The 18023-nt window shown below is 41.7% G+C and overlaps 1 protein-coding gene across 2 annotated transcripts in view; it reads right to left on the bottom strand.

Annotated features, from left to right (window-relative positions):
• Positions 1-295: 295 nt before the first annotated feature.
• zfpm1 (zinc finger protein, FOG family member 1) overlaps positions 296-18023 on the bottom strand; it is a 139285-nt gene continuing 121557 nt past the window's right edge. For both annotated transcript variants that reach the window (XM_039808248.1, XM_039808249.1), the window contains 5 exons: positions 14703-14805; positions 9166-9408; positions 7908-8141; positions 5879-6121; positions 296-5727 (listed from right to left, as the gene is read on the bottom strand). In XM_039808248.1, the coding sequence (XP_039664182.1) occupies positions 3089-5727; positions 5879-6121; positions 7908-8141; positions 9166-9408; positions 14703-14805 (3462 nt within the window). In that variant the 3' untranslated portion in view covers positions 296-3088. The remainder of the gene's footprint in view (positions 5728-5878; positions 6122-7907; positions 8142-9165; positions 9409-14702; positions 14806-18023) is intronic.

The following is an 18023-nucleotide window of genomic DNA, read 5'->3' as shown; positions in this document are numbered from 1 at the left end:
TGGGCAGCCTTTGATCTCTGAGCACACTTTTCTTCTTACAGGTACTAGTGCCCATGCACTTTACTTTTAAAAGGAAAGCTGATGATTCACTCAGCCTTCATTTAAGAGTATGAAAGAGAAACAGCACACTGGAAACTTTCTTATGAAAGGAAGTGATTTTTAAATGAGTACACCGGGAATCAAGCACCTACAAAAGTCAAGGATTTCCACTGATGGAACATGACGAGAGATGTGCGTAGGCGTTCACATCAAAAAAGATTGAAGCCACTAGAAATAAAGTACAGTCACATTCTCATCAGTGTCTCTCAGAACTTTTTTATTTCCCATGCATAGTTTGGACAAGAGTGTAATGGAACTGAAATGAAATGAAAAATATGGAAATATACGTTTTGACATTCATAGTGATTTTCTCCATTATGGACATGAGAGGAATCATTGAGAAAACATGTTAACTAGAAAAAAGGTTTTATGTGAGGGTTAAAATCTTTCAGAAAGACCTTCAAGGTGACGGACTTTGGACGGGGAAAAGTTCTGTATAACATAAATAGATTACAAAAAAATCCCTAAAACTAAAACATTCGGCACATTTTATACAACACAGTGCAGTTAAAGTAAGTTCAAAGGATGATTTTCCAGCACTCTGTTACTCAATTTGTGACTAGTTGACATGACTCTGTGACTTTCTTCTGCTTTTTCTTTCTCCTTTTGAACTGAGAGATACTACTGTAAACACTTAGAAAGATGTGTCTGGTACAGTTCTGCTCCAAACCACAACATAAAAATCAACCAGGAATTTTGAATTATGTGACAGATGGGATGAACAATTAATGAATGAGGAGCTCACATTGCCACAGTCACGATAACACTTTCATACGCTGATATGTCAGTGTTATGTTTACAGCTTGTTCTGTTGTCCCCCCCTAAAAAAAAAAAACTATATTTATTACAACCACTGCTGAGAGTGATGACTTTGATTAGGTGTGTGTGTTACATTTTGACTGACATTAGCATTTTTGCAAAAATGTCTAATAGCTGGTTTAGGTATTGCCCTGCTAACCAAAGAAATCAGTATGGGAGGACTGGCCTCAGAACTTGCAATGAAACTGCGATGACCTAATACTAATTCTCAACTCTGTAGTTTTAACATATCATAAAAGGTCCAAAGGCTGTTTTAGAGGGTCTTGTACATTGACAAAAGTAAAATCGAGAGGGAAATTTCTTAGAATTTGTGGGAGGAAAATTACTACATTTGTAACAAATTCAGCATCTGGATGCAATATTGGCTATTGGCAGCTTCAATTAAAATTAAGTCTTGGCCCTAAAAAACTGAAGATGATCCTTACTGTACATTGGTAAGTTTGCATCAATATTAATAATAATGAATAATTGAAAAAAGAAAGCATTTCACAGTTCTAACTAACACTGTATTGCAACTGCAACAGCAGCATGGGAATATAGCGTAAACTGTCTGTGTATGTGTGCATGAGTGAGAAAGCAATAAAGTGAGAGTGGAAAGGGTCTCTCTCTTACACACACCATGGGCCACAATAAGTGGTTATTACATCTATCTACTGTGTGAGGTGTTGTACTAAGATGCGAATCTTCCCTGTTATGCCTTCATTGCCGGACAGAAACACAATAATTTAAAAGAAAAATAACATCTTTTAAGATGTGTATTAGATACAGAAGCATTTTTTTGTGTTTTGTGTATCCCTTAGTATACGTATGATTTGGCAGTATGCAACAAATCATGTAAAGCGGAGTGTCCGTGATGGTCATACTTAGCATGGTATGGAGGCTGGTAACGCAAGATTTGGATTTTGTAACCGTAAAATGTGGAGGTTACAATGTTCTCACCAAAGTATAAACACAACAGTCTCAGAAGCGCTCCCTTTAACGTTCTCATGTGAAAAGCTGTAAGTGAAGAAGCTGTTCTAATCTAATTGTGTTGCTCATCAGCAAGGTACAAGAGGGGATCAAAATAAACAGCGCTGGTTTTCAGACCTCACCATCAATTAAAGACTACATAAACAGAAAACCAAATAGTGACACAATGTATCACAAAATGCAAATGTAATGAAGTTCAGTGTGATCCCAGTGATTACTGTGAGAAGATATTATATATCTACACTTAGAAAATACACTTCAACACACCCAGTTCCTTCCAACAGTATGAAAAATATACAAATAAAAAATACAAGTACTCTCAGACACCAGGTAGGTAGTTTTCTGTTGACATGAAATCAGTGAGGACTAAAAGATAAATATTTCACATTTTTTTCTCCCTTGCATTTTAAAGAGAAAATAAAAATTTGTGTGTATGAAAGAAAAGAAGAAAAAAAACTGTCCATTTTGAAATATTATCCTTCAGTAATTAGTAACATTGTGATACCACATATTTGTTTTTCAGCTAAAAACGCTTTAGCTTCTCTAGTAAGCAAAAAAGAGCCAGTGTTGAAACCAAAAGCATTATAGAATTCTTTTTTTCAGACATCATACACTATGCACAGATAATAAAAACATTAACAATGATCAAGTCTTTTCCACACAAGAGAAATGATTCCTCTGTTTAGGTCTGGAACATTAAGAGCTCAGGAGAAGACTGGAGATTCATCATAATCAGCATCATCATCCTGTATTATCAGAAATGCCTCCAACAGTCAGAATCTAGGTACTGACATTTCAACAATGAGACAGAAAAGAGGCTGTTGACATAAATGTTTTTATCGCCCTCATAATGCAACATACTGTGAGGCCTGGGAGTGGTAGATGTTGAATTGGGGACTGGGGTACGAAGACAGAGAGTGATCTAGGGGACAAGGGCACACCAGTGTGTGCCGGTAGCATCTGCCTCAGCTCTTAGTGTACTACAAACTTTGACCCATCAGAGGAGAAATATCAGTTGATGTATGTTAGTAACACCACCTGCCAATTCTGCTCTGGAGCAGTTGGGCATCAGGCCCTGCCAGGTGAGTAACAGTCATTCATTGTCATTCATGGTCATGCCAGCTGAGCGCCATTTTGGTGAAGGAAAGCCTCCACTCAGAAAGATAAAGAAAGGGGAAGATGAAGAAGTGAAATGCTCAGCTCACTTGACATGTTCAGCACTGTGGGAGGAGCAGTAGTATTTCTTATGAGCTATGAACGTGGACAGGCTGCTGAACTTGATGTTGCAGAGTCGACAGAAGCGGGAGTTACCGTTCAGGACAGGGGAGATTACTGTAGTTTTAGGGCTGGGGATGGGGGCAGGCTGGGGTGTAGAGGCTATGGTCGGGACAGCCTTGTCTGGAAGATGGGATGACCCCACCGTCTCCTTCAGGACCTCAGGCACAGGTGATAAAGTCAGAGAGGGAGCCCTTGGGGGAGACAGCGGCAGAGGTGAACAGGCCGAAGGTGATCCAACCCCACCGGAAGGGCTGCCGTTTACCGGTGGGGAGACAGGAGAAGTTGTACCGCTCCTTGCCTGTCCATTGATGCGGTCTCTGTGAACACGAGAGACCAGTCTGGGCTGGCTGGTCGGGGTGGTGGAGGTGGTTGCTGCAGGTCCATCCCTGGGACTAAGGCTGGGGCTGCGACTGACTGCAATGCCTGGCTGGGGTGGCTGAATGGTTACAACCAGACCGTGGGTAGTCTTGAAGTGCTCCATCAGGTCACAGGTGATGAGCCTGTTAGGGCAGTATGGGCAGACCACCTGAGAGGAACCAGCGCCTACACCTTTGGCTCCAGCTCCTGGGGTGGCTGCAAGTGTGGGGTTTGTATTGGGACAAGATGTGGCATCGGAGGCTGGTAAGGCAGAGGGGTGAGGACTGGATGATGTGCCTTGAGCCTGAGCAACCCACTCAGCGGGTAGAGCTTTAGCCTCCATAGGGTGCAAAAGTTCTGGGCGCTCCTGCTGAGGCTTGCTTTTGGGAGAGGTGGAGGCCGATCTCTTGAGCCTGTGAAGCTGTTCCAAGGTGTGGGGCTGGAGGGTGGTGGCAGGGCAATAGTAGGTTTTATGAGCCAGGTAGTTCTCAATGCTGTTGAAGCTGATACTGCAGGCGGTGCACTTGTGATAGTCAGTAAGAGGCAGGGCAGGGAGAATACTGCTACTGCTACCGCTGTGCCGTGAAACCTCTCTCAGACGGGGCCTCTTGCTGAGGTCAATCGGGCCATCTCCTTCAGAGCTGGAGCTGCCTGCCCCGCTGGGAGAAACTTCTTGCTTCACTGCCAAGCCCAGAACGGAAGGGGATGGCGCAGAGGCGGCAGCAGCAGTGGCTGCAGCGGCAGCAGCAGCAGCAGCAGCAGCATTGGCTAAGGCTTCAGTTCTGGCCATGTGAATCTCGTACATCTTCTTCCTCTTGCGTGTGCGGATGGGCTGGGGAAGGAAGGCTGCTGTGGTGGTTGCCTTGGCCATATGTACGGCTCGGTGGTTGGATGGGTCATGGCGTGACGCGCAGTAAAAGCGTTTGTGAACAGTGTAGTTTTCATGACGACTGAAGCGAATGTTGCAGGCCACGCAGAAGGTTCTATTGGGATCGTCTTCTTGGTCCTCTGCAGAACCACTAGCAGGACTTTGGCTGCCTTCACTTGCTCTTCCTCCTCCAGCTCCTCCTCCCACACTTCCACCTCCACCTTCCCCTTCAGAAGAGGATGATATTCCCTCTCTCACCACCGGGTTTTCTGTCTTCACCTCCACCATCCTCCTGGATTCTGTTACTCCACTTCCTGCAGGGGGGTCAGAGTCAGTAGGAGAAGCAGAGGCTGCTCTACTTGCTGCTCCACCCGGAGGAGATGCAGACGAGCCATGTACCCCACTGGAAGGCATCGTGGCTGGGGCTGCATCTCTTGTCGATCCAGGGCCTGAAGCTGAGGTTGCACCTTCTCCATGGTGCCTACTGGAGCAGTACAGCCGCTTATGTGCATAGAAGTTGTTAATGTTGTTGAAGGTGATATCGCACTCAAAGCAGGTGGCTCCTTTATGAGGGGGAGTGGCTGCAGCTGTAGGTGCAGTCGGTCCAGATGGGAAGAAGGCTGCTGGGTTGTTCTGAGGAACTGGCTGGCCCTGTTTCAGACGGCTGTGGACCATCTCTGACATTTTAGCCAGTATCTCTGAGGCCTGAGGCAAAATGGCTGCCTCAGGATTAAACATGTACTGAGGCAAGAACATTGCGCCTCCAGGAAGAACTGACCCTGTACCTCCCAAATGTGCAGGGCTAGAACCAGGGGTGGGACTAGTTGGTTCTGCCTTCACAGTTGCGGTGGCTGGACTCGACGGAGAGGTTAATGTCTGGCAGGAGGATGTGGCAATTTGCTCCTCCTTTGTCTTCCTTTTTGCTTCTTGATCTCCCTCCTCTCCACCAAGCTCCTCTTCCTCTCCATCCTCCTTAAACTCCATTTGCTCCTCTTCTGTCTCTGAGTCTGAATGAGGCTCCTCTTTGATCTTTAGGTCAGTGGTTGGGGCATCAGGAGGACTGCAGTCTCGAGGCGTGGCTGAGCCGCCGTTTGCACCAGGGCTGGATGAGTCTGGCAAAGGGACACAGGCTAGGGGCTCCCTTTCCTGGGGAGACAGCTGGAGCTGGGGGTGGTCAACTGATGATGGCGTACTTTGGCGAGGGGTGGGACTCCTTTCGGCTGGGACCCTAACCTCTAGGTGAGTTCGCACATGCTGCTGAAGCTGGGCAGGGGAGTCAGAGTTGTGACCACACACTTGACACTTCAGCACCACACCCGAGTCTCCTGGACTGAGACCTGAAGAAGAGAGTCAAAATGAGTGAACTATAACAGTAGCTTACATTTGAATGGTTTGAGAATGGCAAAATTCAAGTTTGGTCAAGATTTAAGTTGATCCACAAAATTGATAATCTTGAAAATCAGCTGTTATAATGATGATATGTGTTACCAGTGGAAAGGGGCAGCTTTGGAAGTCCTGGGCCAGGGGAGTAGACCTCACTGTGAGATCCAGGCTGGCAAACCATGTGGCTGGTGACCAGATGGCTGTAGAGGATGTCCCTTGTGGTGGAGACAAAGCCACAGCCATGACACACCCCGTTCAGTGTGTCCGTGTGGACCTTAAGGTGGCGCTCACAGTTTGCTTTTGTGGTAAAGGCTGACAGACAGATGAGACAGACAAATGGACGCTCACCTGTGGAAGGACCGAGAGGGACAATAAGTTAGAGGGACAAACAGTGAGCTCATCTACCGCACAGTCAAATGAACTGGTTGATGAAGGCACACTAGTCAAGTAACAAGGTAGATCTCAATGTTCAGAGGTCTCATTTATAAACGTGGCATACGCACAAAACGGGGCTGAAAATGTGCGTACAGCACTTCCCACGCAAAGGTTGTGATTTATAAAATAACGGGAGAATATGCGGTCCTCCACGCAAACTCTGACCCATGCATATGCACATTTTGGAGACAAATGGGAATTGACGACGCAGATAGTTAGGTGGTGAACTGAAGTCAGACTGCAGAAAGTAAATGTGGGAATAATGATTACTCGTAATATTTTCAAGGATTGATGCCTCACGCACATTTTTTCATTCCATATTGTCCACATTATCATGAAGATTAAATTCAGCAGTGTTATTTGCGCTTGTACTGAGTGATACTTGTTCATTAAAACCTTGTAAAATCCACCTCAAATAAAATGTTAAATAAAAAAAAAAGGTCTTAATATTTAATCGGCGCTGTCTCACCGTCATGGAATACAGGATAGCATTTAAATACCCTAGCATTAGATAACTGCAGAACACAGTGTAGCCTAAATAACTAAATATCTGTCTTTAATACTGTGCATATATCATCAAATGTCAAAGTCTGAAAATACAGCCGTTAAGCTCTGGCGCAATCGTTACCCTTAATGTCCTCGTTATCAGTCCGAACTTTAATACTGTTTATAACAAAACCTGCATGAAGAAAAGTGTGTTTGCCTAATAGAGTTTCTTTCGTCTTCAAATTGTCAAATTCAATTGTATCTCGAGGGGGGGGGATACCACTAGTTGATGCTGTGATTTTAGCAAGGTGTTAACAATCACAAATTGTTGTAAACATAAATACTGCGGTGACCCCCGTGCGTAATGCTGCATGATGGCACTGCTGGCCCTGCAGGAGGACTACGCTAATGGAAGAATCAGGAGAAAAAGAGACTTCAGGGACCATGACGATGACTGGCTAATATGCCGATTTAAATTCCTTAAAGCTGTGATCGTGGATCTATGTACTGAACTGGGTCCAGTAGAGAGGGCAACGCATCAGAACCGTGCCATCCCGGTCCAAATACAGGTCCTCGCCACTCTGGGGGAAACCTGCTGTTTCCAGAGGGAAATGGCAGACAGCTAAGTGTTTTTTTTTTATAAATATTATATATAATCTTCAACTTCATCACTAAGGCTTGTTTGGATATAATATATAGTTCTGTTAAATCTTATCCTATAGGTCTGGTATATTCAAGCTGTCCCCGAGTAACGTAAAGACCGCTGTTTTGGACGGTATTATTAATATAGGTAGTCTATACATAAGGTTTACCTACACTCTGCGAGAACAGGCCGAAATTATGATTCAATTTTCAGCAATTCACCAGTGTCTGTTTTTTGCTTTTTCCCCGTCAGTGGTCATGATTATATTGATCAGCATTATTGAGGTGCTTTGCATTGACTATTCATGGTTAAAAATGGGCGTTTACAGGGCGGGATAAGAGGCTGATTCAGGTACGCACACTTATAAATCACACTCTGATTTATAAAGGGAACATTGCTTACCGATGTGCGTACACATGGTTTTAGAAATCAGATTTTTTTTTTGGTGTACGCCATTTTTGGCTTTTTGGCGTACGTACAGTTTTAATAAGGATCCTACACACAGTTTTATAATGAGACCCCCGATCCTTTGTCTGTTTGGCATACATATACAGTAAGTCTTGCTCTCACCACTGTGTGTGCGCATATGGATCTCTAGTGAGCTGGCACTGGGGCAGCTCTTGTTGCACTGTGGAAAGGGGCAGATGCGTTCATTGGGATAAGACTCCTTGGGTTTGTCTTGTGGCGGGGACGAGGCTGCGGCTGGCTGCTTCTGACGGCTAGCGCAGTAGTACATAAGGTGGGCCTGCAGGTTCCTCTCACTGCGGTACCAGATTCCACAGTCCTTGCATGGGAAAATGTCCTCTGATAGACAGCAGAACATACATTTAGAGTTAGTTGACTGAACAGAAACACAAATTTGTATGGTTTGACCAACTTGATGAAAAGCACCACTGATCAAATAGAGACCTGTTTTGGTAAGGTAAGGTGTGGATGTTCAACTTCAAGTATCTTAAGTAAAAATGTTGTTCTAATTTTAATCTACTAGTCTTTACCTATACCCTTATTCTGAAGATGTTAATATACATAAAGTATGTGCGTATATCACATTTCAGAAGTCAATCTACAGCTCTAATAGAAAAATAGAAACACACGCACACACACTCCATTGCTATGAGTATCCAAGGCAACAGGAAACTAATTATCATATCTCATCACCTGGGTTATTTTTAATAACATTACAATTATTTGCTGCAGTGTTAACAGATCTAGGAATGTGTAATGATCTAGGATGATTACCAATGGCCACGTCATGTGTGTGTTTAGGCATCAGCTACAGACATCAGCATAGCACATGGCCCAAGGGAAACTTTATTGAGCGGCTCTGACAGGAGAGCAAAAGAACTGCAGTGCCATCTTGTGGCCAAAGAGATCATTGCTACTGACAAATGCAAAATAACAGTAGATCATATGGCTGCAGCTGATATTGCAGTAATCAGAATAACAATGCTTGAATAGAAGATGTAAAGGCGGACAAGACAAAGAATTTGTAGTATAAACGATTAGAAGTGGATACTGTTTTTGATGTAATACTTTAGGGGCCATATCCCATATGTCTTGTACATTTTAAATACCTATGCCTAATGAATTATCTTCTTTGCATTTATACTTTATTACTTGTGTTTCTAGTATCTTTTCATACCACAAAATACCAATCCATCTGTAATAACTTAGTTATAACTTAGTCACCCAAATAAAAACAAATAAAACAATTCCGGGCCTGTGTGTAATGTGTGTCTGTATGTCTTTTTATTCTTCTATCCTCTATTATATAAACAAAAAAGCAGCTATACTGCTAACATTTTCATGCCTTAAATACAACACTCACTATTGACAACGGCAGTAGCCAAGATGGCGGCCATGCCAGCTTGCTGGGGGAGGAGCTGGATTTCTGAGCGCAGCGCCGGCGGGTACAGTGACTCCTCCTTCACCCCAGCTTGTTTCTGGGTGACAAGGCTGAGTGGAGGAGAGAGGTGGGGGGAGGAGGAGGATCCTGGAGGAGGCAACAGGGAAGCCACGAGCCTTTCACCTGCCCCAAGTTCTCTGGTCACCTTACAGAACAACTCCTCACCTGAAAACACACAAGCTTGGGTCACATTTGGAAACTGACAAGGCACATCGCTAGTTTGGTAAGATATGGCAACAGTTCACTTTTTATTTTCATATGACCAATACAAATAGGATTAAAGGTGTATGAAAGAATTATCAGTGACTATTGTTGAGAAGACATATTTGGAGTTACGCTAAAAAGATTTCCATCTGTACTCGGACGAAAGCAATCCAGTTAAAAATAATAGTATATAGGGTGCATATATCTCCTAATCGCAAGCATTCTTTCAACCCATCACTTTCTCCTCTGTGTTTTAAATGTAAAACAGAAATAGGTACCTTAACTCATTGCTTATGGGCTTGTCATACATTACAGACATATTGGTCTGACATATTAGATGAATTATAAATAATATTTGGTTAAGATTTAGAAATGGATCCATTAGTTCTGATTTTGGGCCTTTCAAGTAGACGTATACCTACTACAAGTGACAAAAGGTTATATACCATGCTTACTTTTGCTGCAAGAAAAACTATATTGTTCCAGTGGATTAATGATAAGGGCCCTTCTGTTAAGGGTTGGTTTAAGGTTATATTACAATTGATTCCTCTGGAATATTTAACAAATATTACACATCACAAAGCGGACCAGTTTTACAAAGTCTGGCAGCCCTATTTGAACTATCTAGGACCTGACAATTCTTTGATTATTATGCAAGGAATCTCCTGAACCTAGGCTCTTGTGACCTGTGATGTAACTTCCTGTAATATGGATTGTCCGTGCGTTCATGGACATCGGAAAAACGTTTTTCCGAGTGAAAACGTCACCATTCACGTAACGTCCTGTGGGAATCAGAGGTGGGAAACTGGGGCTGGATTTTGATAACAGAGTTCCCCAGTTGGTGACGCGTTGTTGACAACTGACGTCTGATGGAGGCGACTTTGGTTCACTGAACATATTTCAATGACAATAAACAGTTTATTGTGGACAAATGCCTCTGCCAAGAAACATACACAGACATAATATGTTTAAAATTATTCATAAATAGGCCTATGTATAAAGAAACAACACATTGTCCGTGTCCTTTCCCGTTGGTTGTCCTGCAGATAACACAAACAAACACCTGGCGATGTGCTGTTTGGATGCTCGCATAAGAAAACAGCAGCAGATCTTTTGTTATTGTGGCCTCCATGTTTTCACCACCTGATGCTCTCGGCTACGGCCAACCGTTGGTGGCAGTCATACAAAAAATTGTTATGCCAAACGCCAATATAACAGAAGAAGAACACGAATCCCGACCATGTGAACGCTGCCAGTCGGAAAAACAACGTAACCAGGGGGGCGGTGCCTGTTATTCCGAGGTGGTATGAACGCAGCATTTTTCCTGTGACCTCCAATATATCTCTGTTGACATGAGCTGTATTTTGTGTTTAGTTTTTGCTTGTTAGAATTGTCTATATCTTTGTTTGGTGTCATTATTACTGTTCTTGTGTAAAATAAGAAAAAGCAATACATTTATTGTAAAAAATAATTTGGGGGGGTGGTTGCAGAGAGATTGCATATAGAAGTAATATTGATGATGACTTCATTCATCCAGTGTCCCAGTAAGTCCACATAAGCAAAGCCCTGGAACTGACGCACCTGAGCCCTGTACTACGAAGCAGGATTTGGCGTTAGCGAGCTAAATTCAGGTTCAACCCAGGATTTTCTTTATCACGACGGTGGATTAGTTGTTACCAGGTTCAATCGCCATGGTAACTCATGCTGAACACCTAACCTGGTCGGGAGCATTATGGTTATGTTGGAGATCAGAGATCAACCGGTGTTAAAGCTCCGCCTACTGACCAATCAATACTCGGTTGATAACGGTGTCACCGTTCTTAGAAGATCAGGCGGAGCTCGGTGCGCGGAGAGAGAGAGAGAGGAAAAAAAAAAAAAAGAGAGAGGTGTGCGCTCATAAAAGTTAAAACATTTAGAGACCGACAACCCCGTTAACATTCCCTGATATGTATTTTTATGAAATATATATATTTTAATGGGAGGGAATTACATATCGGCTATTTGTCGGCTTCTTGAGCCATGTGTTGCCAATACGCACATCTGTTTGAATTATGTTTTTATATTTTTTATTTGTTCTCACGATGCCTTACCACTGCCAGGGTTGCAACTGAAATAACAGGCTAAAGCAACGACAGTTTATGGAAAGCACAAGCGTAATTATGGTCACATATTGTGCCTGACTGATGAGGAAGCGATATTAATAAGCGTTGTGTTTAAACATCTACAGCGTCGGCTATTTTTTGCCCAGCTTTCCTTCCTGTTTTAGGAAGCAGCGCGACTGTATTGCGTTTTCCCTGTAAAACAGAGTCTGTGTTCTTCATATTTATGTAGAACAGTGTTTCTCAACGGGCGGTACACGCCCCAGAAGCGTTCAGAAGATGATGGGGGCGTTGGAAGCAATATTTTGGAGGGCGTTTGTTTGAAAGCTAGTTTAAACCAAAGATTCACAATAACAATACATGTTTACACTTAAAAACTACTAAAGAATAAGTAGTCTGCAACATTAAAAGCTGCCAGTTTACAGCACTGCGACTGGACCAGACGGTTATCTTCTCTGTGCTTCTGTCAGCTTTGTTTGGTGCAGCTCCGTGCTGCCTTCATGGAAACGGGCCGTCAGAGTATTGTCTTAAATGAGCTCTGTAGCTACTACGTGAAGCTGCGTTCAGATAAAAAAAAAAAGCAATCGCTCTGCGACGTCCTGTTGTATTCTTTAAACCCCAATGTAGCACACCACAGTAACAGTTTTTCGTCAGATGGTTTATTAAACACAACGTTTCCTACTGTACCTGAATGCAGCTTCATTTTACGCAGAAAGAGAGAAAGAGAAAGAGACGTGCGAGAGATATCGACTGTGCTTTGTTGTTTGGCAAACAGTCAGCTGTTCCATAAACTCGCGGGCAGTTCAGGGCTTATATTTGGTGTTTTAAAACTTTCTTATGGAAGCCATAGAGGCAGTGATGTCACTGTTTACTGTACCGGACTCTCACACCTCCACAAAACACGAGCCGATGTGGGGAGTGCGTTTTCTCCAAACGTTTTTTCTGCTATTTACTCCCAAGACGAGGCAAAGCAACATAGCTAGACTCTTCTAAGCATTAAAAACGCCTCTCACTAACTTTCAAAGGTTGTAAACTTATTTCCATTCGGCAGTAGGTGTCGTTCTTCAAGTCGTTTGTCATCACCAAAATACGGTCGTGTGTGTGTGTGTGTGATCCTTCTGCTTTTACCCCTTGATAAGTGCCAGCTGTTTTGTTCTTGTTGGCACAATTCGATTTTAGATTTGAATGAAAAATAGATTTGAATGTTAAATTGCTAGCTGTTTCTGATTGGCTACTGTTAGTGTTTGTAATAATAATAACAATAATAATAATAAGTATAATACATTTTATTTAAAGCTAATTTCATGACACCCAAGGTCACTTCAAATTATAGTCCTCTTCTAAAGGTGCTGAGGTTCACACCATGCAGCAGGTCTTTTGATAATACCTATTTATAGTTTGAATGTTACATATCTAGTCGTTCTGATTGGCTGCTGTTATTTAATTTGAATGTCAAATGGTTGCATTTGACATTTAAAAAAACCTGTAAATATATATAATTTCTATTCATGTGTTGATTGTCATTCAATGATTTGATTTTTTTATTATTTTTGATAACAATAGTAACAACAATAATAGGCCTATATTAGGGCGTAATCATTAATATTCGGGCATTTAGCCTACATAATATTTGATGGGGCGTTAGGGACCTGGATAATGGATAGGGGGTGGCACAAAAAAGTTGAGAACCACTGATGTAGAATTATAATTTGCTCTTCTTATATATAACATGCGGCTCTGTTAGATGTTTGCGATTGGTCGTGGTGCGCAAACCCCTCCTCTTTATGTGAATGCGCGCGGCGCTGGATTGGGAAACCCTGAGTTGACTGAACTAGTTGATAACCAGCGTCGTGATACAGCTTATGCGGGACCACGGTTGTTAGGTTAGGTGAAGTCGGATTACTGAAAGAAACCCAGGACATGTTGATCTTGCTTCGTAGCACAGGCCTCTGAATGGAATGAAGCTATCATTGGGGATTAATGATCCCTGTGCTTTTCATTCAAGAATGACTGCCCAGAATTCAAAAGATGGTGACTGGTTAGTAATGAGGGTAGTACTAGCAGGACAACTGGTAACATTTTACTTTAACCCCCATATTTTGCATTCATAATCATACCTACTACAATGTAGTTGTAAGCAGATATAAGGACATTTAGGTATTCATTAATGTAAAAGTAAATTTGTCAACTTCTAATATGGAGAAATGTTATGTAATTACAACTGTGTTTTAATATATAATTCATAATCACCAGCCTCCACTTCTGGGTGCACACAGGAGGAGTTATAGTTGTTGATAAATACATAAATAAAGACTTATTTCTGCATACAAATACATTGTAGTGTGCTATAGGGGTGGGGGAAAAAATCGATACAGCATAGTATCGCGATATTTTTCGTGGCAATACTGTATCGATACACAGATGCCAAGTATTGATCTTTTATGATATATGTGTTGGTCAGTCTGTCTGCTTGACAATCCCATTTTGCAGCAATAAAATTGAAGTGAGATGAACAAACAGAGAAATGTATCTTTTTAGATAAAACAGATGTTGACAAAATTGTCCTTTGGGGACATCATTTGAAATTGGGAAAAATTTGAAGTTGGAAAAAAGGTAGTACATTGCAATATATCGCAGAATATTGCAATATGTTTAAAATCGCAATAATATCGTATCGTGACATAGGTATCGTGATGATATCGTATCGTGAGGCCTCTGGTGATTCCCACCCCTAGTGTGCTATAAACCATTTAGTTAAATGTATATATACTGTTTATAAATGCTACATATGGGGAGCTAAAGTAAACTGTTAACAGCTTTTTCTGGTTTTTTTTTACCTTTTGTCTGCTCTCTGCTGTGTTCAAACTCCGCTACATTCAGATAATGTCTTCTTTAAGAGCAGATTCAATAAAAAGGGGAGCTCATATACTGTATATCTGACTGCTTGAATTTGTTGATGAAAACCATGTGTAGCAATATATAATAATATTGAGGAGGTGATGCATCGTGATATCGAATCGATTTGAATCGTTGACAGGACAATCAAATTAAATCGTGAGACCAGTGAAGATTCACACCCCTAGAATATACTGTACATCACAAAGAGCCAATGCAGGTGGACATGATGCTTGAGGCGTTCTCCATTGTCAAACTCGCCTTGGCTGTAGATGGTACAGTTGGCAGCTGAGACGTCAGAGGTCAGAGGCAGCAGACCAATCCAACAGTCCAGATCTTCACACACCAGCGTCAACCTAGAGCTCTGCACACAAACACAGAAAGCAGATGAGGAATGAACAGAACCTTTTCTTTGGTCAGACTTATCACAATCCCGGCTGACTTATACAATATATAATGAAGCAGAGGCTGTACCCTCTTACAAATGTGTAAAATAAACTGCATAGTGAGATTTAAAGGTCTACTGCTCAATTTAATAATAATAATTTTCACTTTTTTTGTCAATACATTGTTTTGTTGACATGATTTTACATAAAAAAAATGTCAAATATACGAGAAATTTAGCGAAGTCGTGTTTTGTGACCACTAGTGTTGAAACAATCACTTCACTTTGGTACCTGGAAACTGTGATGGTATTTTTTCACTATTTCTTGATATGAACTAAAATCCACCCATGCCTAAATTTAAACAAATGAGCTATTAACAAATGATATTGTGTCTTGCACGGTATCTGAATTTTGAAACATTCTCTTTGAAAATGACCACAGTGGCAAAAAGACAAGAGTCTAACCTGATAATACTTACTGTACATTACATGTTCCTATTCATGGAACTTTGCATAGTACTAGCAATACAGTACATTCAGTGTAGTGCTACCATCTGCCAAATTGAACAGTATACACTGTCAATTGGTTTTCCTCTCATGCCTCTTAACATAATTTCAAAAAGGGAACAAGTCAAACGAAATGAGAGAGAGACTCTTAAAATAAATGCCATTGTCACTTTGAAGTGTCCATTCTCTTCCTTAACTGGGTTTCTGTATAGTATGCAGACCATGAGATAATCACAAAAATCCAAGCATTAATTGCTGTCAATTGGGAATACAGAGTCACTCGGTACTGTCCAGTGTGTGGCCAGTGGTAAACACCCATTTATAAAAAATAAAAAAACGCCAGCGGGCAGAGGATGATTACAACCCAAGAAGGAAATGAGGAAATGAGGGGAGCACGGGCTGAACAAAGCCGCATAGAAAATAAAAGGAGAAGAGAGAGAAAAGGAATAAAAGAGGAAGAGAGACCCCGGGAGAGAGTGAGAGAAGAAAAGGAAGAGAAAGATCTGATGAGGTCGACAGGCTGCTATTCAGATGGCTGCCATAATTAGATCAAGAGTGAATACACTGGACAAAGAGTGGAGGGTCAACATCCAGTTTCTGTATGTGTGTAGGTATGAGAGAGAGAGACAGGGAGGGAGGGAGGGAGGGATAACATGTAAAACACACAGACACACAGATGTACACACACACCTGTGTGTCCTGAGTACAATCTTGTCTTTGTTCATATGAGGCTCCAGGGGCATTCCCTCTGACAATCACTCCCAGGATGCAGGCTTATCCCATGACACACGCACACGCACTAATACGCTTTTTCAGTACCACACTATGCCACAATCACCCCATATGATTTTACTGCAAAATTGGGTAAAATTGATTTTTAACAGCTTTTAACAAATGACAAGTACTGTACTGTACGTTTGTGCTTCTGGTGTTCCAACATCTAACTGCCGAGATAAAGGTGAATAAGGAGCACTTCTCTATTCATGTATGGCATGGCTCATCTATTCTGTTGTCTTTCCATTCCTATCTTATATACAATAGAACTAATTCAACAATTAAAAAGGGAATAAAACACTTAAAATGTATGATGTCCGTGCAATGGCTGAATCTGTGTGATGGGGCAGATGCATTACTGCTCACTCTCCACCAGGAGGCAGCATTCCCTCAGCTCTGGACCTGAGAGTGCTTACACCACACTCACTCACTGAGCAGTTAAGTCGATAAGGGTCAAAGCTGACATGATGGTGTATCCTGCTTGTTAAGTGTTCCTTTAGTGTCACACTCCATAGTTAGCTTTAATACAAATACTATTAAATACATTAAATAGTCAAGAAATTACATGACCAATGGGAGCCTTTTTACAATCTTTTAGAGCTAATCAGTACTTTGTCATCAAATTCAAATCCTGTGTTACTTCTTCTATTGTAGCAATTTAACAATGATTTCTACTCCTTTGTGTTTTGTCAATACTGCTATATTTAAAGACGGGCTGATCAGTGTGAAAATGAACCTCCAAGTGAGTGACAAAGGGATCTATCACTGGCTTTCTGGGAGGAAACTACGCAGCGGATAGTATGATATGGTGGAAAGCCAGTGAGAGCACAGAACAGGATGTGTGTTTCATACAAACTGGCACATTTTATACATTAGGCCAAAAAAGGATTGCCCAGATTGATGAGTATTCTCATTGCACATGTATCTGACCTCTATTCTTTCCATCTGTAATAAACTGCCAAAAACCTGGTTCCCCTCCCAGTCAATTCTTACCTAAATGCCCTTCATTAGAGTACTACAATGCACTCATAGTGTACATACAATCCTCTTTGCTAATTTTATTAATAGAGAATGTTTTGAAATATGAATCTGTATCTGCATTAGATACAGGTGCAGAAGTGTAAGTATGTGCAGTGGCTTGTGACTGCAGTAGTTCATTAGAACATACAGTGCCAGTTTAGATTTTTGAATGATCGTATCAGTGGTTCAGGGCAGCCATTGATTTTGAAAATATATTAGTAGGCTCTGCATTATACATTTTTTAATTATGAATTGAATGGCACCCTACAACAATTATGAAAAGGGCCATTCTAGGGTTGGGCATCGTTTAGATTTTAACGATTCTGATTCCAATTCTGATTCTTCCTTTTGATTCCGGTTCTTATCGATTCTCGATTCCGATTCTTTGAGCGGTGGTTGAAACGGGTCACATGCTTATTTCACAAATAAGAGGAACGTTTTATTTTGATTCAAAGGGGGTTGCAGTTTGACGGGGCTTTTCAACGTAAAATAAAGCCCCACTAGAGCACCGCTTACTGTGCTCCATGGCTGCAACACAACAAGTGCCTGGCTGCTACGGAAACCAGAACTTGTGCATGTTAAATCTGGAACCCCGTGATCAGATTTTAAACCAAATCCTCCAAACAATTCCAATAAAGAAACGGTTCCGATGGAATCGGAGTTTTTGAAACGATTCAAAGTAGGAATCGGTTCTCGATGCCCAACCCTAGGCCATTCTGCATAGTGTATATGTTGATACCAATACTTAGCACTTAGGACTTTTACTTGTAACACAGTATTACACTGTAGTATTGCTAATTTTAGTAAAAGATCTGAGCACTTCTTCCACCACCAAGAAGCAGAAGAACCAAGAAGAACCACCCCCCCAAACAATTACTGCCACACACAAATGTATT

The sequence above is a fragment of the Perca fluviatilis genome, chromosome 8, assembly GCF_010015445.1.
Source record: "Perca fluviatilis chromosome 8, GENO_Pfluv_1.0, whole genome shotgun sequence".
In the NCBI taxonomy this organism is placed as follows: Eukaryota; Metazoa; Chordata; class Actinopteri; order Perciformes; family Percidae; genus Perca; species Perca fluviatilis.
This window is presented reverse-complemented; position numbering and strand designations above follow the sequence as displayed.